Here is a 27,343-nt window from a genome sequence, read left to right on the forward strand (position 1 = left end):
GCGGCACGTCAGCGGTGGTCAGGCTCGCCAAACAAACACTGCCAGCTTACTGGACGATATGATCGAGGGCGCCTCCACTTAAGCGATGGGGTAGCGTGTTGCAGAGGCCGCAAACGGGTTTTGATTTTTTACCCGTACCCGTACCCGTACCCGGCTGCACCAGGGTCGCAAACGGGTAGCCGTACCCGTACCCGGCCGTACCCGTACCCTACCCGTACCCGGCTTGGAACACATCCGAGGGGGCATGGATCGGGGAGAGGGAGCGATGAAATATGTCTCGTTCGCTGGCACTGGGTGGATTGTTGCATCGCAGAATCGTTTGAGATGGAGATGCCTTGGAGCGAGGACAGGGGGGGGGGCCTCAATCCAGCAGTGGATTGACCATGGCTGACGGTGATGATGATTGCCCAGACTAGGCCAGGGCCCGTCTGTGTGAGGTTCCGTCCGTTCGGCTCTTTGTTTTCGGGCTGCGACCCCCTCACCACCCCCCCCGTCCCCCTCCTCCTCCAGGCAGAGCCACGCAGACATCTCCACGGCCAGATGGGACGGACGAACGTTGCCATGGCAGTGCCAAATTCGGATCATTTCCAGATGTGGAAGATTGATGGGCGGTCTAGACTGGAAGCTGGAGCCTCGGAATCCTCCATTCATTGGTTGTTTTTATTTGTTTTCTTTGAATAATTACACATGATTACCGAGGAAAGCCTCCCCCGAGTCCCAACACTCTCTTTCAGGAGGGTCCTGCCAAGTGTTAGCAGTTTCAGAGGGGGGGGGGTGTTTTTTGTGTTATTTGCTGTTAATTCTTCAACTTTAGGTGGTTTGGCCAATACTGGTTACACGCGATGTTATTTTTGCTTTGAGAGGTTAACCGGACATCCCAGAGGGAATCCCCTGCAGAACAGGTGGAGAGGACATCCAAACGCCACACAGAGAGGGCCACCCTGTTGGGGAATTGAACGTAGGCCCTTTTTGCTGTGGGGCACGTCCACATGGTTGAACGCACGATCCCTTAACCCTTGTGCCCCCTTCGCGGGAGACGTGTATCTGGACATCGTGAATCGGCTTGCGACAGTTAAACGGGTCCGTGAGGTTTCTCCCCAAACGCGCGGGTGGTGCTGCTGAAGCGGCAACACATTGGCGCGTTTGTTCACGAGGTAGCAACTTTCTTAATCGGCGGTGCCGGGTGGAAGAGGGTGGCACGACACACATTTCACTTGCGCGACCTGACCCAACTAAATTGCCTGCGTGTTAAACGGGTTCGCCACGGTTAGTCGGCCTGCGTGCCACGTGGGACGGGCACTCCTGTCTCTTCCAATGTGTCTAGCACGCAGTCGCTCGGTTACGCGAGTGCAAATTTACGTGTTGGCGATCCGAGACGAGAGGGACCAGAATGCACTTCTTCAGAAAACGCTGATGTTCTTTGGCTTGTTTGACGCATTTTTGCGTCTCGTTCAAAACTTCCCAGCCTTTGCGGTTATTCTAAAAAAAATAGTTTTTTAAGATGGTGACGATAATGATGAAGGAGGCTTTTATAGTAATTTATAGATTTGATGTTTCACAGCGTGGAAGACGCGGGCCATGATTATCCCCAGGTGGAGCCCCCCCCCCCGTCCACCATCAGGGGCAGGTCGTTGAACTGCTGCGCCCTTAAGGCTGAGTGGCCGTCCGTAAATTGCATCACGCGATTTTGGACGATTTTTGACTCCCTCCTCCCCCCCCATCGTCACACGGCGTCACTAAAAGTCAGACCCCCCCCTCAAATATGACGTCACAAAGCTCTGCCCCCTTCCCCCCCAACTAAAACATGCTTCAAATCGCTTTAAGCTATTGTCATTGTGGTGCGTATTTAATGTGGCGCTGCACTCTGATGTTGTAGGAGAAAACATTTATCAAAAAGTCGATTTAATTAAGTAGAACGTGTTGTCTATATTTATTTAAAGTTGCGCATTTTGATGTGACATCACATTTCTAAACCCCCCCCCTCGTCACACATCGTCACAAATGTCTGACCCCCCCCCCCCCTTAAGTGCGTGATGTTATTTATGGACGGCACCTTATACCCGGGGGGGGGGGGTGGGCTGCTGGGAAAGTGAGAAACATTGTTGTCCTGGCATCTGTGCCAGGGATTCCTTTTTTCTCTCGAAGGCACAATCCGTGCCTGTGTGTGCAATTCCACGTACAGTACCACCGTACAGTGCTGTGAAAAAGTGTGCATACGCTCTCTATATAATTATATTAATTGCCTTCATTAGGCCACGGAAATGTGCAATGTGGTCCCTAATTACAAAATTACTTAGCGCCGAATATTACACAACCCCTGCAGAGTGATGCGAGTTGCGTGCATGCGGACTGTGCACACTCGTGCCACGGGTATCCGCGAAATGTGTGAACGTGTGTCCTAGGGCTCAACGATTTGGGGAAAATATCTAATTGCGATTTTTCTGGCAGATACTGCGATTTGATTTGCGATTACATTTGTTTAAGGCAAGCTTCAGTTGAATATTCACTGCGCAATAGATTTAAAACACGTGATGGAGCATTACCACCACATGATACCATCAAAATAGGAACTGCTCTATATATTCTAAAGCAAAGATGAGAACTTAAAAAAATATTAATTGCTTACAACATGTATTTATTAAAATGTTTGAATTGAAATAGAACAATCAAACATAGAACAAGTGTTAAGTTAAATAAATAAAGTTATAATAATAAAAAAAACAATTACAATAATTAACTAGATCTGGCCACCTCGCAGCCCAAGTCTGTACACAACATCTGGTACACACACCAAGGTAGTCGTCCCATCCAGGTACTAACCAGGCTCAACACCCCCCCCCCCCAGCCTGCTTAGCTTTGTATTTATATCCAGTTTATTGTCCTTCCCCCGCAGCTCCGATTTGCACAATTGGCTACGTACGGTGCGAAAGAAGTTCAACACGCATACATCATCTGACCAACACCGGCCCCCCCCCCTCGGTGCGTGCGAAATTCAGCCGTTTTCCTACTCCACTACCACCTCCCCACCCCCCCTATTTTTGTTTGGCTTTGTGTAGATTTATTTTTATTTCTCCGACCACGTGTGCAAACAAGTGTGTGTGTGTACGCAGCACTGCTGCGTTGGCAGGCTTGAGCAAGCGCGTTGCTGCTCTCAAGAGCATTTGAGAGGAGAGAGGTGATTGGTTTGGAACTCTGCTTCCAACTACAAATTCTTCGCAGTGCAGTAGGAGCTGGGTTTAAGCCGGTTATTTGGCGATGCTGCTGCTGCTGCTGCGTTGGCAGTGGTGCACATGCACAGTTAGCAAACCAAAAAACTAAACAATTTTTTATTTTAACGGGTAAGGCCCACTGAGCTGTTATAGCTGGTTTTTAGAAGCTACCTGGCCACTTGGTTGAGCTATTATTTGTGGCCAGGTCGCTTCTGAATAAGAGCTATGTAGCCCAGTGGGCTTTACCTCCTGGTAAAATGAAAAAAATAGTTTAGTTTTTATTGTATATTTTTTAAGTGATTTATTCACCTTTCCTATACTTTGCACTCCCGTCCCTACTGGACATCTGTGATAAAGAGCTGTATAGCTCATCGGATTCCTCCTAATAAATATTCTGATTATGAACGATCTTTATTTTTAAGCAAAAATATATTCGTACGGAGGTTTTCACGGCCGGTGTTACGTTTATTCCACTCACCGGGAGCTTCTTCAAAAGCTGAAACTTAAACCATTTGGAGCGTAACGTCAGAACGAGAGCGCCGAGCAGCGCACGGCACGAGACGCGTCGGCTCGTGCCCTGCGGCACAAGCGGCGTTGCTTTATTTCTTCGTTCCCCCAAAAAAATTCCAACATTTTAAATCGCGTGTTTTTTCAATGAAAAAAAATGTGGTCGAGCAGTGCATTTACGTGCAGCTGGAATGCTGACCTAAAATCCAGCAATGTCGTCGTTTGCGTCTTGATTTGGGAGTTGATGGCGCTTCATTTCCTCTGTACATTCATATCATTCATGTAACCACACCACCGCCACACTCCTCTCTCTCTCTCATTCTTTCGCTATCATTCTCACGCCCACAAATCTCACTTCTCTCCCGTGCCCTAATCCTCAAGCCCCCTCCCCACTCATGCCGATGTGAGGCTGTTTGCCGGTGTGAGGCTGTTTGCCGGGCGATGTTTTGCAGTCGGGGTGACATGCCCCTCTCTCCTTGTTTGGTCTAAATCACTCCGCTGCGCGGTGATGCAACTTCACTTTTGCCGCAGTGGCTTTTTTAAATATTATTTGTTTTAAGGCCGCGCCGCTGCCTTATATGGAAATCCCGTCTCGGCCTTTCCAAGCTCCTCCGAGCGCATTTCCCATCTTGCTGTCCAACAGCAAGATGTGAGCGAGTTTGTGGGGTTTAATCTCTTTAGCAAATTAATGGCTTGAGCGGTTGGAAAATATACAGTGCGCATGGCACAGATGCGTATCCCTTATTAAGTAAATAAAGCTATTTAAACGGTTTTCACATTTAAGACGGCCAGATTTATTTGAACAGATGGAAATCATGAATGTGCAGGCATTCGTGCTTGTGACGTCCCGGCTCTCCGATGCGTGACCTCGTGTTGTCCGGCGCGATGTCCGACGTTTCGCTCCCACGTGCTGGGATATGAGACCATTGAGATTGCAATCTCTTGAGCCAAGGGAGGCCACTGGGGGGGGGGGGGGGTGATGAGATCAAACGAATATATACGAAATCAGGTAAAAAAAAATAATATGTGAGCAACAGAAGATACCAAATTACTTAGTTTAACACCTAGGCTTTCGCGACCGATATCCATAATCTAGTTTTTTTTAGGTTCGATGGCGTAAATTTAAATGTGTTGTTAAACCCGCCACCACCCGGCTCAGATTGTACTCTGATTGTAAATGTTGCGAGTTGGCTCTCCAACACACCGGTGTGCTGTACTAGTAACGAATTGCCACGTTCTGTTTACGTGACAACCCTAACTAGTTGGCTGTGTCAACGACGATCGTCATAGATTGTCTCTCCGAAAACCGCAGCCAAGCCCAGGTGTGTAGTCACTGATTTGGAACCGTTGGGCAGGTGCACAGGATGTTATTGACGAGGGGTTCTGCATAAGGGCGGTGTTCACACGTCTACATGCTCCAAAATGTGTGGGTCATTCCTCGGCCTTCGTTGGGTCACACTGTCTGCGAGCCTTAGCCACGTCAGCCCCTCAGTCTGTGCGAGTCTCGGGGTCTCTGTGTGCAGGTGCTTGGTCTCTTATGTGCATCACTCGGCAGTATTGTCACCAGTCGTTGCGACCACCAGTGTCAGCTCTGTGGGTCTGTGTAACTGTTACGGGTCTCTGTAACATTATGGTCCTCTATTTTATGAATCTATGGATTTGTACGCGAGTCTGTGGTCCTCTTTGTGAGTTTATGGATGGTTCTATATGGAAGTCAGTGGGTTTCTACGCGAGTCTGTGGTTCTCTGTTAATATAAATCTGTGGCTCTCCGTGCGAATCCACGCGTTTCTGTGTGAACCAACGTGTCTCCGTGCGAATCCCACGAATCTCCGTGCGAATCCCACGAATCTCTTTGTGAGCCATTTGGTAAAATTGTCACCGCCCTCGCCGCTCAATGTGGAGCCAACCCAGGGGTCTTGGCGGTCAGCGCCAGGGGGGGGAGTTGTTTTAAAGTAACCCGGTTCTCTAAGGTCACGGTCATTCTCCGCCATGCTTGTTAATCTTTAGCCTCCCCTTGGTGGTGTTTTGGGGTGAGAGGGTTCGCCTCAAGCGAAGTGTTTTGTGGACTTGGGCCTCTTTGCGAGCAGGGCGCACGCGTCCCGCCACGCAGACCGAGTTGAGGGTTGCAACTCTTCATGCTGCTCTGCAGCGACTAGGCCAGGGGTCGGCAGCCTGCGAACTGCTTCGTGACGTAATGTATGTACAGGGACTCCTCTACTTATGAACATTCGACATACGAACTTTCAGAGCTACGAACGAACCTGTTCGTATGTCCAGTTGCCTGTTAGGTCCGAGTCGTCAGTTCAACCGCCGCGCAATAGACGGCGGTGGTGGCATTTACATCTGCAGAACGTGCAGAACCGGTGGCATCTACAGGAGATTGAATATACAACTTTTAAAGCCATTCCCAGTGTTTAGTGTGCATGCCGTACAGCATTTTTGGAATCGACAGGAGTAAAGTTGGACTCGCGAACAAATCGACTTACGAACAGACCTCTGGAACCTGTAATCCCGTGCATCGCGGCTCTTGAAATACTGAGTTTTGTACCGAATTCGAAAAAAAAAATACTCTTCGAGTTATTTAGGTTGCCGACCCCTGATCTAGACTCAAAACAACAGTCTGGAGGCAGCGTGGACACAGGCATTTTTGCAAAATACAACGGAGGCTCACTTTCGAGACTGGCTTACCCGCGTTTTTGTGCACCGCACGCTGCCACAGTTGGTGCACGGTTAATGGTAAGCAGCGCGGCAGTTGAAATGGTGGGGCAAGTTTCTGTCCTCCTGGCCACATGCAGTGCAAGTACACGGGTACACCAGTTTGTTGATCGGCAGGTTGAGTGTTGCGGGGGTCAAATGTGGGTGCTCACTTACTAGACGTCTTTCCAGCATGTGAAGGGGTCAGGATTCCCTCTGGAAGGGCTCTCTGGTGCTTTTGTCTCCTGAAAGGGATCTTTGGAGCTGCCTCTAGCGGTGGCCCTTCCACCAGCAGTGGCCTAAGGTAAGCAGTTGCAGGGCTGCGCCTTTACTCTTTTGCGCACAACGAAGGGGCGAGGGCTGCGGTCGAGGTGCGACTTGAACACGTCTTCGTGTTGGTCTGGCCTGCCCTCCTGGCTGGCTTCCTGCCGATGATGGCATTTTGAAAATCGGCTTTTAACGTTCAACATTATGAAAGGGTGTGGCTCTGCCTCTGCTGAAACATAAAGCTGGTTCGCACTGTAGTGGGGGCAAGAATGTTCGTAATTTTTTAAATAATTTGTCTTAATTCCCACCAAATGCGCTGCCCTCTCTCGGCTTCACTCAAAAAATCACGATCACGGGACGAGGGCAATTCCGTTTTGGAACTCCGCAGCGAGCGGCGCATCGCCCCGTGTTAAGGGAACAATCCTGGGAACAAGCCGCCTTGTGCCGGCGAGAGACAATTCTCACAGGGCGCCAGCGGGGAGAGGAGAGCTGGTGCAGGGTCCATGGCCCTGCCCGCCAGCTCCGGCTGACGCCTGTCGGCTTTGCGTGCCCCCCCCCCCCCGTCTGGCTTTGGAATGCGGCGAAGGTGAAACAGGTAGGGCAGGAACCCCTGAGTCTCGGTGGGTGTGGTGCAGAGCTGATGTGTTCAGCGGCTGGCTCAGGGGCTGCTCACGGATGCCTCAGGCTCCCTCTCAGGCCCGGCTCAGGCCTGGGTCGGGCCCGACCCAGGCCTGAGCCGAAACATAAAGTGGCTCGGGTCAGGGATGATTAAGCAATGGCTCTAGGATGGCCTGTCTACTGGGGAGGGGTGGGCTGGGGAGGGGGGTGCAGTTTCCTGCAGTGAGTTTCCCCGGTGAGGCCGTAGCGTCGGCATAGAGACAGCGAATAACAAAGTGAATAAGCAAGACATTACCATCTCCGTCAGACGCGTGTCCCAGCACGTATTCTTGCAACATGCCAATTGGCCACCCTACTTTCATTCGCCCCACACTGCCTTCTGGCAGTGCATAATTTGAGCAACTATACAAGATACGTCTGCTCCTCCATTTAAGGTTGTCTGCGTGTTTTTGTCTGTACGTGTGTTTTAGTCAATGAAATGTGGACAAGTCTACAATGCAGAAGGCTTTTTTGAGTCTCAAGACTTTTCCAGGGGGTGGGGGTGGGTTCTCACAAAATGTTTGAAGTATAAAATGGGACTTTTTGCTAGTATTAAAGTCGGGAAAAATAAAAATAGGAAAAAAAAACAGGAGGTGTTAAGATTTTCAAACACCAAATAGAAACCTTTTGCAAGGAATTGTGTACTGCATTAAGCACACGCGGTACTTGCGGTGAACGTGCAAACAAACATGCTCTGATAATATAATTATTAAGAAAAGGCATTGTCTTTGAAACGGATTGACCTACACGAGAGACGACAGCAGCCTTCTTTAGGGCCTTGTCTCACCAGTGTCACACCAGCGAACGCCCAAAGGCGATCAGCACGAAGACAATGCCACCATCAGGGCATTTATAGGTCGGGGTGAGCAGCTACAACATGGGACCGTTTTGACCCTTTCTGGCAATGAAATATGTGTTCATATGTTCAAACACCAAGTAGAATCCTTTTGCAAGGGGGCGGATGTTGCTGTGCCTCAAATGAGTACCTGGTGCGATGTGTAAACATCGCCACTGGAGAGACAAAGGCGGCCGGGCGTGGTGTTGGCCACCCATCGCATCGTGTGCCCTGCCGGCCTTCATAGATGCTCGTGAACAGCACTTGCCCCAAAAAGGCAGCGAAGACTGTAAAGTGGGATCTTGGTCTTTTTACGTGTGTATCTATGCATGCGGGAGTTTCTCTGGCTGGCCAGGTTGTGATGGCTGGCTCTAGGCCACATACTGAGCCACCGCATGCCCAAAACAGATGATGTTTGGCAAGATCGAGGTGGCTAAACGGGCACGGCACATGACGGAGAATAGTTGAGATGATAAGGCACTGAAGGGAATTGGCACTGAGTGGACTTGCCAATAACTGGTACCATAGGTGTCAAGGTTGGCCTCCGTGGAGGAGGCTCTATATGGACGTGACTTGGCAGTTGGGAGGTGGTCACTTAACAAGCGGATCGCAGGGGTGGCGAAAATGCAGCACAAGTGGGCAGGCAAAGGTGGTGCGTCTGCCAGTCATCTCGGTTAACACGCAACAACTTGGGTCTGCATCGTGACCTCCTGCCAGCGAGCATTCGGCACTTCGTGAGGCCTCGCAGTGCACCTCGCCTTGCACATTCAGCGTGGTGATGTCACCGTCGGTGAACGATGCCTGCTTGTTTTAGTTGCTCGATTTTTTTTAAATGCTCGCGCGGGGTTAACGTTGCAGTGAAATACACGGTGTGAAACGTGCGTGAGCGCTCTCGCACGGCCACACTTCCTCCGCAGCTCCCTTGGCGCGAGAGGAATCTCCCGTATTGTGTGCAAACGCCACGCAATACAACGGCGTGTGTCTACGGGGATGGATGTGTGTCTGGAGCCACAGGACACTTCGCTCCTGTGACTTCCTTCACCACGCACACACGCCCAGTATGTCTTCCCGACAATAAAAAAAAATCCAAAATGCAGTTTTTTTTTGGGTTAGATCGCATAAATATAAATGTCGTTAAACCCGCCACCACCAATTAGTAATGTTTGCTCGTTATTAGTACAGCACACTGGTGTGTTGGAGGATAAATCCACAACATTTACACTCGCCACATTTATATTTATGTGATCTAAGCCAAAAAAGCATTTATTATGGATAATATCGGTCACGAAAGCCTAATACGTGTTAAACTAACAAGACCCTTTTCTTTCACGCTTTCTAGCAAAGGTCGAAAGCGTTGATGCATTCAACGTACACCCATCTGTCTGTCTGTCCGTCTCTGTAACAGGGGGGGGGCACGATAACTCCCGTAGCGATGATTCAATGTCAGTGGAATCTCAGCACTGTATAAGGTTGTGTTGGTAATAGGTCTCCTACCCTATAGAAAACCAGTCACATTCGTGAAGGGTATTCCATTTCCTGGTGATAAACAAACCCCAGCAGTAAATGGAATCAGCCTTTTCGGCCAAGTTGATGATGCCATGTACCAAGGCCGTATTTATAATATATATTGAAATATGCTCAAAATGTCTCCCCCCCCAATATATTGCTATAAAATAGATTTGTTTATATTATTGTGGTTATGTTTGTACTTTATTCATCCCTAATCTCTGCCATTATATACAATGAAACAAGAAAAGTTAAAGAAGAAAAAAACAGAGCAATGTAATACAATACACTATTAGACATTATTGTAAAAAATAAATAAAAAGTCAATCCCATGTGTTAGGGAATCTTTTATTATTTTAGGCAAGAAATGAGTTTTAAAAATTTAGATTTTTTTTTTCTAAGGGGGACCCCCAGACCCTTTGGAAGATTTTGTCTCCCCCAATGTTGATTCCATGGCTACGGCCTTGCCGTGCACCATGCGTGTTCATCGCCTCCCCGTGACATCATCCCAAACGATGTCCCGTGAGGATGCATCCGTTGAATGGATTTAAAACTATCGTGTTTCGCCGCACACGTCCAACTGCGCATCTGAAAATCTACGTCTGCATGCGTTGCTACCTCCGAGCGACGTCGAATCGACTCGGGATTCGCCCCGGCCCGAATCGCGATCGCAGTTCCGCCACGCGCGGCCCCCGGCGTTCACCTCCGCTGCCTTCCCCTCCCGCCCCCTCCCACCCCTGCCCCGTCGTCGTAAAGCATCGCGCTCGCACGCATCTGTCACCTTCAGCGGCTGCGAGTCGCTAAGGCGAGGCAGCGGCGAGGGCGACGACAGATCGGATGAGGAGGGAGGAGGAGGCGCGATGACGCTTGGCAGCTAATCCGGCTCCCGCCCTCTCTCACCGCCGCCCGCGGTGGACTGCCCACGACTTGAGACCTCTGGGGCAGGATATTCCTGGGATGTGACTGATCCCCACGTCGGGAAGGGGGGAGGGTGACTGTGGGGGTGCGGACGTCTCTGTCATTTTGACCCCCTCCTTCCCCCCCCGCAGCTTACCGTAGTTAACCCCCAGACAGACCGACGAACGACTTTGCGCTAAGACTGAATGGCCTTAGCGTGGGCGACTCAAATTTCTAACAAGTGCTCGGCTTCAGAGGCGGTGCTGTAGTTTAGAATGCAGGCCTGCTATTTGCCTCGTCTATGACCGTATTCTCTGGATTATTATAAAACGTGATTTGATCTCCACAATAACCCAGATCAGAGTTGGGGGATCGGGGTGTATCTTATAATCTGGCAGGTGTGTGTGATGGTGATGGAGCAGTTGTGGGAGAGAGTTTTCAATACCTGGGCAGTGTGCTTATGACCAGCTCCGGATTGACAGCTGAGGTCTCACTCCGAAACAGTCGGGTGGCATTATCTTTTCATCGGCTCCGCACGAAGCTTCGGGTCTTCTCGGCCACAGTAATGCCCTCCCTTCTCTATGTTTGTGAAATGTAGACCCCTCTAATGGAACATCTGCACCAGTTAGAAACATTCAGCCTGGCATGCCTATGATTAATCATGGGTTTGACCAGGCTGGATTGTGTGAGGACCTCACAAAAACCTTGAAATATCTGGACACATTCCCATTTGTGAGCTCCTCTGGCAGGCAAGGCTGCGTTGGCTGGGTCATGTCGCCTGCATGCCCAAGCAGGTTCTGTTTGGCCGCATAGAGGAGGCTAAACGGACACGACATGGGCTGGAGAAGAGATGGATTGATACGGTACGGGAGGATGTGGAGCTGAGTGGACTTGCCGACAACTGGTACCTAGCGGTGTCAAGATCGGCCTCTATGAAGGAGGCTCGTGAAGGACGCTGCTGCTACTGGACAATTGGAGGCAGTCGCCCTCCAGCAACAAGGCAGGACAGAGGAGCGACGCTCACAACAACGAGCGGAGCGCCGGACGGCCTAAAATGCAGCAAGTTGGCACAGTATGGGATACAGCTGGTGCATCTACCAGTCAGCCAACCCATGGCACCTACTGGGTCTGTCCCCGTGACCTCCTGCCAGCGGGCCTTTGGCACTTCACGTGGTCTCAAAGTGCACCTGGCCTGGCACAGGCACCGTAGTGACATCACCGTCACTTAGTGGCAAATGGCGGATATTGGTGTTGGTGAGTGGCACGCTCACCAACACCGTGTCTGTGTTTTGTCTCTCAAATTCAGCATTTCCTGGGTTTACTGTTGTTTTCTCATTCATTCTTGCCTGATGATGGTTGCTTGTGTTGCAATCGAAACGTCGTATTTTATTATTATTTAATTTATTTTCTTTCTACGTGACTTTACCGAAAGAACCAAAGAGTAATCTCGTGGAGGAGTGGGCTGCAAAGCAGCAGCCACTGCTGCTTTGCAGGGTTCTCTCCTCTCTTGTGCCCCATGCGCCTCGCGCCTCATTCTTCCGTCTGCCGACCTGTGACCAGAGGGCTCTTGCGTCCCCCCCCCCCAACACTCCCCCCCCCCCACAACTCCAACACTCCCCCCCCCCCAACACTCCCCTCCCCCCAACACTCCCCCCCCCACACTCCAACACTCCCCCCCCCCAAACACTCCCCTCCCCCCAACACTCCCCCCCCCCCACCCCAACACTCCCCTCCCAACACTCCCCTCCCCCCAACTTACTCCCCCCCCCAACTTACTCCCCCCCCCCCCCAACTTACTCCCCCCCCCCCAACTTACTCCCCCCCCCCACCAACACTCCCTCCCCCCACACTCCAACACTCCCCCCCAACACACCCCACCCCCCAACACTCCCCCCCCCCCAACACTCCCCACCAACACCCCCCCCCCCCAACTACACCCCCCCCCAACTACCCCCCCCCCCCCCCAACTACTCCCCCCCCCCCCAACTACCCCCCCCCCACCACACTCCCCCCCCCCCAACTACCCCCCCCCCCCCCAACTACCCCCCCCCCCCCAACTACCCCCCCCCCCCCCAACACCCCCCCCCCCCAACACTCCCCCCCCCCCAACACACCCCTCCCAACACTCCCCCCCCCCAACACCCCCCCCCCCCCAACTACTCCCCCCCCCACCAACACTCCCCCCCCCCCCAACACTCCCCTCCCAACACCCCCCCCCCCCCAACTACCCCCCCCCCAACTACTCCCCCCCCCCACTAACTCCCCCCCCCCCAACTACCCTCCCCCCCCCAACTTACTCCCCCCCCCCCAACTACTCCCCCCCCCCCAACTACTCCCCCCCCCCCCAACACTCCCCTCCCAACACTCCCCCCCCAACTTACTCCCCCCCCCCCCCAACTTACCCCCCCCCCCCAACTACTCCCCCCCCCCCCCCAACTACTCCCCCCCCCCAACTACTCCCCCCCCCCAACTTACCCCCCCCCCCCCCCCAACCTACTCCCCCCCCCCAACTTACTCCCCCCCCCCCAACTTACTCCCCCCCCCCAACTTACTCCCCCCCCCCCCCAACTTACTCCCCCCCCCCAACTTACTCCCCCCCCCCAACTTACTCCCCCCCCCCAACTTACACCCCCCCCCCCCAACTACTCCCCCCCCCCCCCAACACTACTCCCCCCCCCCCAACTACTCCCCCCCCCCCAACTTACTCCCCCCCCCCCAACTACTCCCCCCCCCCAACTTACTCCCCCCCCCCCCAACTTACTCCCCCCCCCCCAACTTACTCCCCCCCCCCCCAACTACTCCCCCCCCCCCCAACTTACTCCCCCCCCCCCAACTTACCCCCCCCCCCCAACTTACTCCCCCCCCCCCCCACTACCCCCCCCCCCCAACTTACTCCCCCCCCCCCAACTTACTCCCCCCCCCCCACTTACTCCCCCCCCCCCCAACTTACTCCCCCCCCCCCAACTTACTCCCCCCCCCCCCCAACTTACACCCCCCCCCCAACTACTCCCCCCCCCCAACTTACTCCCCCCCCCCACCAACTTACTCCCCCCCCCAACTTACTCCCCCCCCCCAACTTACTCCCCCCCCCCAACTTACTCCCCCCCCCCCCAACTACTCCCCCCCCCCCCAACTTACTCCCCCCCCCCAACTACTCCCCCCCCCCACCAACTACTCCCCCCCCCCAACTTACCCCCCCCCCAACTTACACCCCCCCCCCCCCCAACTACTCCCCCCCCCCAACTACACCCCCCCCCCCCAACTTCACCCCCCCCCCCCCAACTACTCCCCCCCCCCAACTTACTCCCCCCCCCCAACTTACTCCCCCCCCCACTTACTCCCCCCCCCCCAACTTACTCCCCCCCCCCCCCCAACTTACTCCCCCCCCCCAACTTACTCCCCCCCCCCAACTTACTCCCCTCCCCAACTTACTCCCCCCCCCCCAACTTACTCCCCCCCCCCAACTACTCCCCCCCCCCCAACTTACTCCCCCCCCCCCCCAACTTACTCCCCCCCCCCCCAACTTACTCCCCCCCCCAACTTACTCCTTCCCCAACTTACTCCCCCCCCCCCAACTTACTCCCCCCCACCCCCCAACTTACTCCCCCCCCCCCAACTTACTCCCCCCCCCCAACTTACTCCCCCCCCCAACTTACTCCCCCCCCCCCCAACTTACACCCCCCCCCACCACACCACCCCCCCCCCCCCAACCACTCCCCTCCCAACACTCCCCTCCCCCCCAACTTACTCCCCCCCCCCACCAACACTCCCCCCCCCCCAACACTCCCCACCCCCCCAACTTACTCCCCCCCCCCCAACTTACTCCCCCCCCCACCACACACTCCCCCCCCCCCAACACTCCCCTCCCAACACTCCCCTCCCCCCAACTTACTCCCCTCCCCCCAACTTACTCCCCTCCCCCCAACTTACTCCCCCCCCCCCCCCAACTTACTCCCCCCCCCCCCCAACTTACTCCCCCCCCCAACTTACTCCCCCCCCCCCCCCCCAACTTACTCCCCCCCCCCCCCCCAACTTACTCCCCCCCCCACCAACACTCCCCCCCCCCCCAACACTCCCCTCCCAACACTCCCCCCCCCCCAACTTACTCCCCCCCCCCAACTTACTCCCCCCCCCACCAACACTCCCCCCCCCACCAACACTCCCCCCCCCCCCAACACTCCCCTCCCAACACTCCCCTCCCCCCAACTTACTCCCCCCCCCAACTTACTCCCCCCCCCCCCCAACTTACTCCCCCCCCCCCCAACTTACTCCCCCCCCCAACTTACTACCCCCCCCCCCCCCCAACTTACTCCCCCCCCCAACTTACTCCCCCCCCCCCAACTTACTCCACCCCCCCCCCCCAACTTACTCCCCCCCCCCACCAACACTCCCCCCCCCCCAACACTCCCCTCCCAACACTCCCCCCCCCCCAACTTACTCCCCCCCCCAACTTACTCCCCCCCCCCCACCAACACTCCCCCCCCCACCAACACTCCCCCCCCCCCCCAACACTCCCCTCCCAACACTCCCCTCCCCCCAACTTACTCCCCCCCCAACTTACTCCCCCCCCCCCCCAACTTACTCCCCCCCCCCCCAACTTACTCCCCCCCCCCCAACTTACTCCCCCCCCCCCCCCCAACTTACTCCCCCCCCCCAACTTACTCCCCCCCCCCCCCAACTTACTCCCCCCCCCCAACTTACTCCCCCCCCCCACCAACACTCCCCCCCCCAACTTACTCCCCCCCCCAACTTACTCCCCCCCCCCACCAACACTCCCCCCCCCCCCAACACTCCCCTCCCAACACTCCCCTCCCCCCAACACTCCCCCCCCCCCCAACACTCCCCTCCCCAACACTCCCCTCCCCCCAACTTACTCCCCCCCCCACCAACACTCCCCCCCCCAACTTACTCCCCCCCCCCAACTTACTCCCCCCCCCCCCCAACTTACTCCCCCCCCCACCAACACTCCCCCCTCCCCACCACGGAGACTCACGTGTAGCGGCGTCGGCGGGAAGCGCTGACAACGGGCCGAGCGAGCGTCGCTCTGCGGCCTGCGGAATCGACGAGCCCGCGCCACCACCGCAGCAACATTTGCTGTTATATAATATCCGCACTCGAGTACGTGCGGCGAACGTGCGCGATCCGTGGGGGAGCGGCGGCGTAGAGGTTCGCACGCCGCGATACGGTACCGGGGTACACGGGTTCGATTCCCGCTCACGGCCAACACCGGTGACGATTGTCTGCACCGGTCCTGGGCCTCCCCTAGGTTAACTCAGCCTCAAGCGGTGTGTAAACATCGTCACTTGGGGAGACAAAGGTGGCCGGGCGTGGTGCTGGCCACCCACCCCCTTCGTGCGCCGTGTCGGCCTTCTTAGGTGCTCGCTAACATCACTTGCCCCAACAGTCTGTGAAGGCTACACGGGGGGATCTTTGTGTCGTGTATGTGTACATTCACTGGCTCTGGATAGTGGCTTCAATGCCTGTCTTAAATCGGTATGACTTTATTTCCGTGCGTTGCTCGGTTGTCTCGAAATAAACCGGAGGTGGTGGGGGGGGGGGGAGTCGGTAATTGAACACCCTCCCAAGTCTCGCTGAGGAACTATCTCGTTATTATGTTGATTTGCACTCCGAGGGGCGATTAAGGGTACGTGACTCAGACTGCCAACGAGCGCTTTTAAAGGAGTCGTCTAAGGCTCTAATCTGTGCCGTCCACAGTGGGGACAGCCCAGAGGTCGCAAACGGGTTTTGATTCCTTACCCGTACCCGGCCGCACCAGGGTCGCAAATGGGTACCCGTACCCGGCCGCACCAGGGTCGCAAACGGCTACCCGTACCTTGCCGGGTACGGGTAGCCGGGTATCGGGTAGGGTACGGGTATCGGGTACCCGGTTGTGACCTCTGGGACAGCCTGTCACCCCATTCGATTTCAGCCGCTCGGACCGAAAGCACCGGAGGGTAACCAGCGCCGCGGCAGCCATGCTGCTCCCCGAGTCCTGGCACACGAGGACACAGTCGCCTCTGGGAAGTGAGCGAGCCCACGCTGCTTTTCAGCAAAGTGAACGATTTGCGATTCGTATTGTAAACGGCAAAGGAAGGTGCAGCCCAACGATTGCTTGCTCACGCCATGTATGTATGTACGTATGTTGTATGTATGTTGTATGTATGTCGAATTTATTTTGTCACCGTATGTAGCCCAACGTGCCAATGTACACGTTTCGAACTTCTTTTGCACCGTATATAACCAACCGTGCTAATCGGTGGTGCGGGGGGAAGGACAACAAACTAAACACAAAAATCAGTTCTAAAGAAATTAGTTTTCAATCTACCCTATGTGAAAAATCTCGAGCAACCTCCTCTCGCAGGAGGCGCTTTGGCCTTCTCTTCCTTGCTGGCCGGACGTCTTGGAAGAGTTGGGAGTACCCACATTTTACTCCGTCGCACGCGGCCTGCCGATCAGCTTCACTGTGGTTGAGAACCATTTGTGCTGCTGCGTTGACAGAGGCGCGGGATGGGATTTGAACAATTTTTTTTTAAAACAACACCTGACCATTGTTTCAATCGTCAGCGCCCACCGGGAGATCGCATCTAACCAGTGGCTCCAGATTGCAATTCCGGTGGGGATGACCAATCATTGCGCCGGGGCACCACGAGTCACATTGCATGGCCGTTGAAACCCAGACGGGACAGATGCAAATGCAGCAGAAAGCAGCGGGCCCCGTAAAGGAAATGTTTATTTGGATTGAAAGGCTGGGGGGGGGGTGGGAAACTCAGCCATTCTGATGAGGAATGTGAGAAATTTGCTCATGTGACCAAAAGTAAACGGTGCCTGGTTTCTGAAATTTCCCCCTTCTGGTTTCTGAAGAAGTTACCCTTTTCCGTAGCTGTGCATCGTATTAAACGAGCGGTGTGCCGGGAAGTGCTTCCGTTGGCCATTGAGGATCCAAAATCTCCGACAGGCAGGTTGTCCCAGCAACGTGGACGCTCGTGCATCTCCACAGGGGACTCCTCACTCACTCAATCGACCACCACTCAAGAACTCGCTCAACCAACTACTCGCCCACCAATTAGCTCCTTCACTCAATCAACCACTCAAGAACTCACTCAAGTAACGACTCACTCACCCGTTCAGTCAACCAACCACTCAACAAACTACTCACTCGTTCACTCAACCATTCAACCAACTACTCACTGACTCGTTCGCTCAATCAACCACTCAACAACTCACTCAAACAACGACTCGCTCACTCGTTCACTCAATCAACCACTCAACCAACTACTCACTCACTCGTCCACTCAACAACTCACTCAAACAACTACTCACTCGTTCACTCAACCATTCAACCAACTACTCACTCACTCGTTCACTCAATAAACCACTCACTCACTCGTTCGTTCAATCAACCACTCGAGCGGCAGACCTTACTCCCACCTCGGACACCCGTACTTCTCCAGGGGGACTTCTCACACGAACCATCTTTTTTTTATTTCTTCTGACCGGTTGAATAAATTCGAGTAAATCTGAAGAAAAAAATCTACACGCAGCTTGGTAACACCCTTGAAATGTAGGTATGTCTGCTGAACTTATTTTGTAGCCTATTCAGCCAACCGTGATAATTGGAGTTGCGGGGAAGGACAACAATCCCGGCATGTTGGTGGGAAACTTTCTCTCTGGATTTTGAACAACAACAACATTCTGATGCCCGAAACTGGCCTGTAAGTGGAATTTTGAATATTTGAATAATGCCATATGTTGATAATAATGGCATATATTTATCTGGGAGTGCCTCACTTAACCTCTAGATAATTTTCACGAAGATTCCGCAATAGGATCGCTCGGCCAATTCAACTTGGAGAGGTAGAAACTAGAGTACGTAAAAAAAACAACTCGCCCATGCGCTCATCCATCCATAGAGATGTACGTACACTGAACTTCTTTCGCACCGTACGTAACCAACCGAGGGTAAGAGGATGGTGCGGATGGGTTCACGAACCCCCACCCCCGGGTACCTCGCAGCCCCGGTGGGCTCGGGGAGTTTCACAAAAAATCTAATCTCCATGTGCCCCACCAACCCCTGGCTCCAAAGCGCCGGATCACAGGCGTGTACCGCCACCACCACCACCACCGGATGTGCCTGCGTGAACTGCTCCCCATGGCTGTGGCTGTAGCCAGGGCAGACACGGCCACTGTGGGAGACTTAAACCTTCTCCAGGCCAGGAGACGCCCACGCAAAACTGTGGACAAATATCCTGGTTGTTTTTTTTTAGACCTGCGTTTTCTCCCATCGCTACAGTGACGTATATGCCAATCGCGCCGATGGCTGAACCTTTAAACACACGACGGAGCAGGAACGGCAGGCCCCGGGCACCGAGTCTGTATCTAGTAGTCTCGTAGATTTCATATGATTACAGTGCAGTGGAACCCATCTTGTCCATTAAAAAGCAGGCTATCTTTGCAGATCCTGCCTGTAATCTAAGCAGTAACCGCTGGGAAGCATTTGCAAGTCGCCAAACTTCCACAGTGCAGCTGGGCAGCTGGCCGGAGCACTGGTCTGTGTGTGCGCGCGTGTGTTTGCCTGTGTGTGTGTTTGTGAATGTGTGTGTATGTGTGTGTTTGTGAATGTGTGTGTATGTGTGTGTTTGTGAATGTGTGTGTATGTGTGTGTTTGTGAATGTGTGTGTATGTGTGTGTGCGCGTGTTTGTGAATGTGTGCTATGGTTGTGGGGAGCGGTAGTGTAGCAGTTAGCGCTTCGCTGCGCTACGAACCTGGCGACCTGGGTTCGATTCCTACTCACGGCCAACCGGTCCCGGGCCACCCCTAGGTCGACTCAGCCTCAAATGAGTACCTGGTGCGGTGTGTAAATATTGCTACTAGGGAGACAAATGCGGCCAGGCGTGGTTTTGGCCACCCACCCCCTCGTGTGCCGTGCCGGCCTTCATAGGTGCTCGCTAACAGCTCTTGCCGCAAGTCTGTTACAGGCTATACTGGGGGATCTTTGCTATGGTGAGTGGTGGCGCCGTCGTTAGAAGCGAAGTGGTTACCGCTCTGCGCGACCATAACCCGAGTTTGATTTCCCGCTCGCGAACAATAACAGTAACGAGTATTTCAACCAACCCTGGGCCTCCCCTAGGTCGACTCAGCCTCAAATCAGTACGTGGTGCAGCGTGTAAACATCAGCACTGGGGAGACAAAGGCGGCCCGGGCACCGTGTTGGCCAACCCCCATCCCCCCTCGTGTTTCCGTGCCAGAACGGGTGCCATAGGTGCCCGCTCACGGCACCTGCCCCAACAGCCTGCGAGAGGCTATGGGGGGGTGGGGTGGGGGTGATCTGTCTTTGTGCGCGTGTGTCTGTGTGTGTGTGTGCGTGCGTGCGTGTGTGCGTGCGTGTGTGTGTATGTCTTGGCAGCAGCACCGCCGGACACGGCAGCGGCACTCTTCTCCCTTGATGCTAAATCGAGTTCCCGGCATCGCGCCGGTTTAGATTTCTTCTCCCCGTTGTCTCTCGTCACTGTTTTTTTCTTTTCTTTCCGAAGTCTCTTAGCGTTGCGTTGCGCGCGCACGCGGCCGGCTGGCCTGCTGGCACGCGCAGACCGTGTCCCCCCCGGCTCTTTGGTGGAGCGCTCTCGCTCTCTCGCTCGCTCGCTGTCTCGCTCTCTCGCTCGCTCGCTCTCTGTCCGTCCGAGACCTTACATGGCCAACGTTCTTGCGCTCGCACGCACGGGACGGGACGGCGAGGGGTTAAACAATTTTGCGCTCGCTGCGTGACATCATCGCGGTTTGTACGGGGCCCGGTTTTTGTTGTTGTTGTTGTTGCTGCAGAACTTAGGCAGCGAAATAAAAAACAAACGTGGGCGTGGGGCTGCTATTTGTTGCAGCGCCGATTTAAATGAAAAAAAAATTCGTTTCCGTGTTTTATTTTTCTCCCCCCCCACATTAATGAATGGGGGGGGGGGGGCCGTAGGAGGCAACGTTTCAGGTGTGGTCGCCACGGCACCGGCGCTTGCGTACGCGCGCCGGAATGCCGCGGTGAAAATCATCACCCCGCAGCTGCACCGGGCCAGCATCCGCCACTGCCCTCTTCCACCCCACCGCCGTTCCAGCCTCTCCCCCGCCCTTCAACCGCCATTGCCCTGAGTTTGACGAAGCGAGTTGGTTGCTAAGAAAACACGGCGCGGTTTTGTGTTTCCACGGGCGGAGAACGGCGCAAAGCGGAGTTTGTCGGGGCTCCCGGCTCAGCGTTGTCGTAGTTTCGACCGGCGGCCTTTGGGAGTGCGTCCGCTAAATAAATTAACGGCGCGCCGGTTCGTCCGCCGCAAGCCCCTGGCTCGTCTCCTTTAACCCCTGGGAGTTCATCGCTCGTTCTGTAGCGGGGAAACGCGCGGGGCTCCCCCCTCGTTGTTTCACACCGGGCCGCGGCCACGCGGGACCGGCTACCGTTCCGCGCCGATACTCATCCATGAGTCCGTGAAGGCATCGTAGCCGACGAAACTAATCGGCTTCTAGACTGGGGGAAGGAGGGAGGGAGGGGGATGTTTTTTTGCTGGCAACAACAACAACGGCAACAACGCCGCGTTTGTAATTCCCGCGCCACTCTCGTTAACGTCTCTCGCTGCAAGGGCCTCTTTGTGCCGTGTGGACACGCCTGCTGTTTTTCGTGTTGTCGGATAACGCTGAGGTGCGCGTGGGTGACGGGGGGCGGGGGGTAGCGTGGCGGTCAGCGCTACGCCACGCTACTATCCCGGCGACCCGAGTTCGATTCCCGCTCACGGCCAACACCAGTGAGGATTATCTGAACCGGTCCTGGGCCTCTACCCTAGGTCGGCTTGGCCTCAAATGAGTACCTGGTGCGTGGTGTGTAAAAATCAGCGTTGGGGAGATAAAGGCGGCCAGGCGTGGTGCTGGCCACCCACCCCCTCGTGTGCCGTGCCGGCCTTCATAGGTGCTGATCGCTAACAGCACTTGCCCCAACAGTCTGTTGAGGCTATAGAGGGGATCTTTGTCTTTGCCTGCCACACCTGTGTTGAGAGCGGCAATTGCGCAATTTAACTTCTGCGGTGGTCATAGGAGCTCATCCCAGGGCCACTGTGCCCACGACTGGAATGAAACGTATAAATTGGACATGCATTGAAGACCTGCCCTTCCCCCAGTAGTAACGCAACCTGAAGCTGAGGTGCATTCGTAAGACGCACACGCAACGAGAATGTACGTGTCGTATACCGGTAACGGCAAAACATATCTAAGAATTTTGTATTTTTTTTATATTTGAATGTTCATGGGCTTTTGTTATTCGTGTGGCTTCTTTTAATCTTCCTCTTGTTGCTCTTCATCAAAACCGAACTCGCCACGTGCGTCATGATAACGATTTGATGACAATGGTGTTGTACGCACGCATTTTGAACTTCATTCACACCGTACGCAGCCAAGCGTGCTAATCGGAGGTGCGGGGGAAGGACAACAAACCAAACGCAAAAATCTGTTTCTAATGAAAGCAGTGTTTAATCTAGAAAATTTCAAAGTGAATAGCTCCCATTGGCTTCCAAACATCGGAAGGAAGAGCGTTCCAGACAGCCGCAGAAGCTCATGCGAAAGCGCAGCGCGATGATGCGGTGACCGCAGTCTTTGTCCGATGGCTCTCGCTGCTGCCAGGACCACCGCTTGATGATGGTTTAGGCTCTTTGACGAGATGAGCAGCTGCTGCTGCTGCTGCTGCTCCCAGCACCATTAACACGACACTCGTGTGTTTGTGCTGCCGCTACCTCCGCTGCCGTTGCTAATTTCAGGGGTAAGCGACCAGCCCCCGTGCCCACCGCCACCCCCATCATCGAGAGCGCCCCCATCGTCGTGCCTCACCAGAAGGTACGCACACACACACGCACGCACGCATACACACACACAGACACACGCATACACACACACATGCATACACACACACACACACAGACACGCGCGTGTCTGTGCACACGCACGCATACACACACACGCATACACACACACAGACACGTGCGTGCACACGCACAAATACACACGCACGCATACACACACACAGACACGCGCACACAGACACGCACATGTCTGTGCACACGCACGCAGACACACGCACGCATACACACGCACGCATACACACACACGCGTACACACACACACAGACACGCGCGTGTCTGTGCACACGTGCATACACACGCACGCATACACACACACACAGACACGTGCATGTCGGTGCACACGCACGCATACACACACACGCATACACACGCACATACACACACCGCATACATGCCGCACCCAGCCTGGCTCATACGTACACACAACGCAGCTGGCACACACACACAACAACAACAACCACAACCGCCATTCGCCACTAAGTGGCGGTGACTTCACCACGACGCTTGTGTCCACGTTGAGGCCATGTGAAGTGTCGAACGCCTGCTGGCAGGAGGTCACGGGGCAGATTGTAGATCAGGCCAACCTAAATGTTTCTAACTGGCGAAGATGCTCCATTAGGGGGGTCCACGTTTCGCAAGCATAGAGAAGGGAGGGAATAACTGTGGCCGAGAAGACCTGAAGCTTCGTGCGGAGTGACAGACCAGGTAGTTTCCACACAGCGTTACGCAACCGATGAAAAGATAATGCCGCTCGACTGATTCGGAGTGAGACCTATGCTGTCAAACCGGAGCCGGTCATGAGCACACTGCCCAGGTATGGGAAACTCTCCACTCTCTCCACAACTGCCCCATCACCAATTGGGAGTTGTGGGGTAGAGTGTTCGATGGTACAAAATACCCAGGCAGGTGCTTAGTTTTGGTGAGGCTGATGGTAAGGCCCCACCTCTTAGTGGCAAGCTCCAAGTTCAGCAGCAGCGCCTCCAACTCTGAGTGAGCAGCAATTACCAGATCATCGGCATACATAACATGGTTGAGCAATAGGGAGCCATCCCTTGACCGCACCCGGGCATCGATCAGCCTCCCAAAGAAGGCTTCACGAACTACGTGGTCGAAATATATGTTAAAAAATGTGGGAGCCAGAGGACATCCCTGTCGCACTCCAAGGAGAACAGGAAATGGCTCCGACTCCTGACCACGTAGTTTTACCCAGGCCCGCTCACCATCATGAAGGTCCTTAATGATCGTGAGCAGAGGGTCAGGGACTCCGAAAGCACGAAGAACATCCCAGAGCCCAGGCCTGAAACCGCATTGGGGCTCCGCAAGCCTCTCCTCAGCGTGCCTGGCAAGCCGATGTTGAATAATCCTTGCCAGGACCTTTCCCGGCACACTGAGGAATGAGATGCCCTTGTAGTTGTTACAGTCTGTACGGTCCCCCTTTTTAAAGAGGGGGGCCACCAGGGCATCCTTCCAATCGTGCAGAACCCGTCCAGTGGTCCAGACTGTTGTTATTATGTCATGTAAGGCAGTCTGTGCACAAACGCCACCCTCCCTAAGCATTTCGCTTGGGAGATCATCTCTGCCCGGTGCCTTTCCTGGTCTCATGCTGTTGATCGCCTACTTCCTCAGCAGATGGCGCCTCAGCCAGCCACTCACAGACACCGCAGCCTCAGCAGGATCATCCCCATTTTGTTCCACAATGTTTTCCAGGCTGAGGGATTTACCCTCCCCCAGGACCTTACATAAATACTCAGCAAATCTGCAAACCTGTTCCTGGGGGTCGGAGATTGGATCGCCGTTCTTTCCCCTCATGATGGTAATAGGTGTGGCGCTGCAGGTTACTTTTTTGATGGAGTTGAAAAGAGCGATGTGTGATCGCGGGCCATTGAGGCAGACTCCATCTCCTCAGCATCCCGCGACCACCACCCATCCTTGCAGCGCCTCACGGCTCTCCGAACCTCCGAGCGAAGGCTGCAGTAAGCCTGCTCATTCTCTGACGTGGGATGCTGTAGATGATGAGAGTGGGCCTGTCGCTTTTTTTCAGCCAGCCTGAACACCTCCTCTGTGGAGGTATGGACTGTGTACCCAAAGCAGCCATTGCAGCTGCATGAGCCACAGTCCTAAACCTTGCCCATTTACCCTCGACATCAAGAGAAGTGGGGGACGATGCCAACCCCAACCGCAAGCGATGATGAAATTCTCGCTTGCAACTTTCATCAGCGAGCAGAAACCATGCCACAATTTGTTTGAATCGGGTCCTGGGTGTACACCCACCACCGGAGTGGAAGAATGGCAGGCGCATTTTACAGATGACAAGTCGATGGTTAGAGGGCAGATCAGCTCCACGGTAGGTCCTGGTGTCAAGGACATAGGCGCTCATCCGCTGTTCCGTCACTATGTAGTCCAGCAGATGTTCTTGCTTGGACCCGGCATGCATCCATGATATTGTGTGGATGCGCCGATGCCGGAACAGCGTGTTGGTAATTACAAGCCCATGGGCTGCACAAAAATCTAGCAGCCTCCTACCATTGTTATTGAGCTGATCTGGCCCATGCCTTCCAATCACTCCAGACCAGGTGCCAGCATCATGGCCAACTCGGGCATTGAAGTCACCAACGAGGAGGTAGGGGGTTGTTTTTGCCGGACTAGCCTGGCTCATACATACACACGTACACGCAACGCAGCTGGCACACACACACACGCACACACATCCAGCCTGGCTCGTGCACACACACACATGCACACACACACATCCAGCCTGGCTCGTGCACACACACACACACCCAGCCTGGCTCGTGCACACACGTGCTTGCACACACACGTACCACACTCACCCCAGTTCGTACACACACACACGCAGACGCACACACGCAACCCAGCTCACACACAGACACACACACATGGCACCCAGCTTGGCTCTTGCAAGACAATGTCCGGCTCGTGCACGCACCACACCCACACCAGTTCGTACACGCGCGTACACACACCACATCACATCTGGCGACGACCTCTCCCTCCCTGTACCTCTCCTCCTCCTGTTCCTCCTTGGTCCTTTTTTCCGAACTCACCGTGGGCTCTGTGGGGTCACGCTTCTTCTCGACTTGCACTGCAGAGGCTTGCCGGTTCGATTTGATCTCCCCGAGTGGCAAGTTTGAAACAATGGGCAGGTGTCTGAAATCTCTCCTGCATCCGCCCGCCCGCCCCGCAGTATGAATGGCGACGCGGTGGATAGTCAAAGTTCAAAGTTCAATTATTAGGTATGGCCCTGTGAGCCATTTGGTTCTTGAATCGGGTGCAACCGCAACAAACAAAAAACTAAAACATGAACAAGAAAACTTCTTAAAGTGACTATGTGCAAACAGAAAATCCAAGAGAAGACAGCAAAATATTACAGAAAAAATCACCGTACACCAACCCTGTGCAAATATCCCAGTGGGATGCAAGTCAAACAACAAGAACCACAAGACAACTTAGATTAAGGCCATCAGTCTAACTCTACTACAACAAACAAACATGGCCAAACCAAAAAACTTTTCGAAAATCACCAAAATAAAGCCATTAAAGCAATGAAACAGTGGTCATAGGAATTGTGATCGGCTGGCCGCGTGCGATGGGGTCTTGTCCTGGGTGCTCCTTACTTTCCGTAGACATTTGGCCAGTGTGGAAGGGTAGGCCAAGTTCCCTCTCTGGAGGGGGCGATCTTGAGCTCCACCCTCTCGTAAATGCCCTTCCGGCAGCATTTGGCACGAGAGTTTCCTTATTACATTTTTACTTACGTTTTTTTTACTTTTGATCTGCTGCTCAGCTCAGCCGCATCCATCACTCGCCTCCCCCCCCACCTTCTGCTCGATTCCATTTCGGGGACCCTCTTGAGCTCACCTCTTCGCCCTGTCCTCCGAGCGATGCCTGCGAAGGCAAGCAATCGCAGGCCTGCTCCATTATCTCCGCCTGAGCCGAGTTCTTAGGGACGCGTCCGGACGTCTCCCCCCCACCTCCACCCCCCCTGCCACCCCGACCCGACCCCAGTGGCTGATCCGTAAAATCCTCAATTTCTCTCTCAAATGATTGCCCGACTAGGCTTGGTTGCACCCGGAAAGGGGCCTCTCTCTGCTTTGGCTGCGCCAGCCGGAGCTGATTACTTGTCGGCGCTGGGAACGGCAACGAAACATTCGCCTTGGGGGGGTGGGGGGGGGGTGGGGGGGTAGGGGGTGGAGGCCACTGAGTGGCCCGGCCTCCCACTTCCCCTCGCTTACAGTCCTCCGCGTCGTCGTCTTTTTACCGATTTCCCGTAACTTTTCCTCGATTCGCGAAAACCTCTTATTATCTCGCGCAACTTTTCACTGCCGCGTGCCGCTGGGGCGGCCCCTCTCGCCGTTTTGGGGATCCAAATCACCTCCGGATCACGTCCCATCTCGTCAGAGCTCGGAAGCTAAGCGGGGGTTTGATCCTGGTTAGAACTTGCATGGGAGACTGCCTCGCAATGCCGCCAGGTGTTGCAGGCCTAGGCCTGCAAAGTGGTCAGTGGATGGCGGCCATTGCAGTGGATTCACGATCCACTGCCCTGAATGCGGCTGCTTTTTAAGGACATTGGCATGAGTTTGAAGGCAATGGCGCTCTGTAACTTTGTGTAGCAGGAACTACCAACAGCCCAGTGAGCAGCCCAGGCATACATGTCTTATTATTTTAGCTTTCTAGATGCGGCCTTTGCACATTTTTTTTCATCAATTGTTGATAGATTTCTCTGGGAAGTTTCCCTCCCACACGCAAACAAACTGGACAGGGATTTGACCAAACATTGTAATGCAAGACACGGCTGATGAACGTTTCCTGAGACTCAGTGAGGCCTTTTCCCATGCGAATAAAATACTGTTCTACATTTTTGTTTGCTTCCGC

General features: G+C 54.4%; 1 protein-coding gene across 1 annotated transcript in view; it reads left to right on the plus strand.

Annotated features, from left to right (window-relative positions):
* LOC144946480 (LIM domain-binding protein 3-like) overlaps positions 1-27,343 on the plus strand; it is a 102,831-nt gene that overhangs the window by 34,914 nt on the left and 40,574 nt on the right. Inside the window, exon 4 of the mRNA XM_078875394.1 lies at positions 22,352-22,427. Within this exon, the coding sequence (XP_078731520.1) occupies positions 22,352-22,427 (76 nt within the window). The remainder of the gene's footprint in view (positions 1-22,351; positions 22,428-27,343) is intronic.

This window comes from Lampetra fluviatilis, chromosome 41, assembly GCF_964198595.1.
Source record: "Lampetra fluviatilis chromosome 41, kcLamFluv1.1, whole genome shotgun sequence".
Lineage (NCBI taxonomy): Eukaryota > Metazoa > Chordata > Hyperoartia > Petromyzontiformes > Petromyzontidae > Lampetra > Lampetra fluviatilis.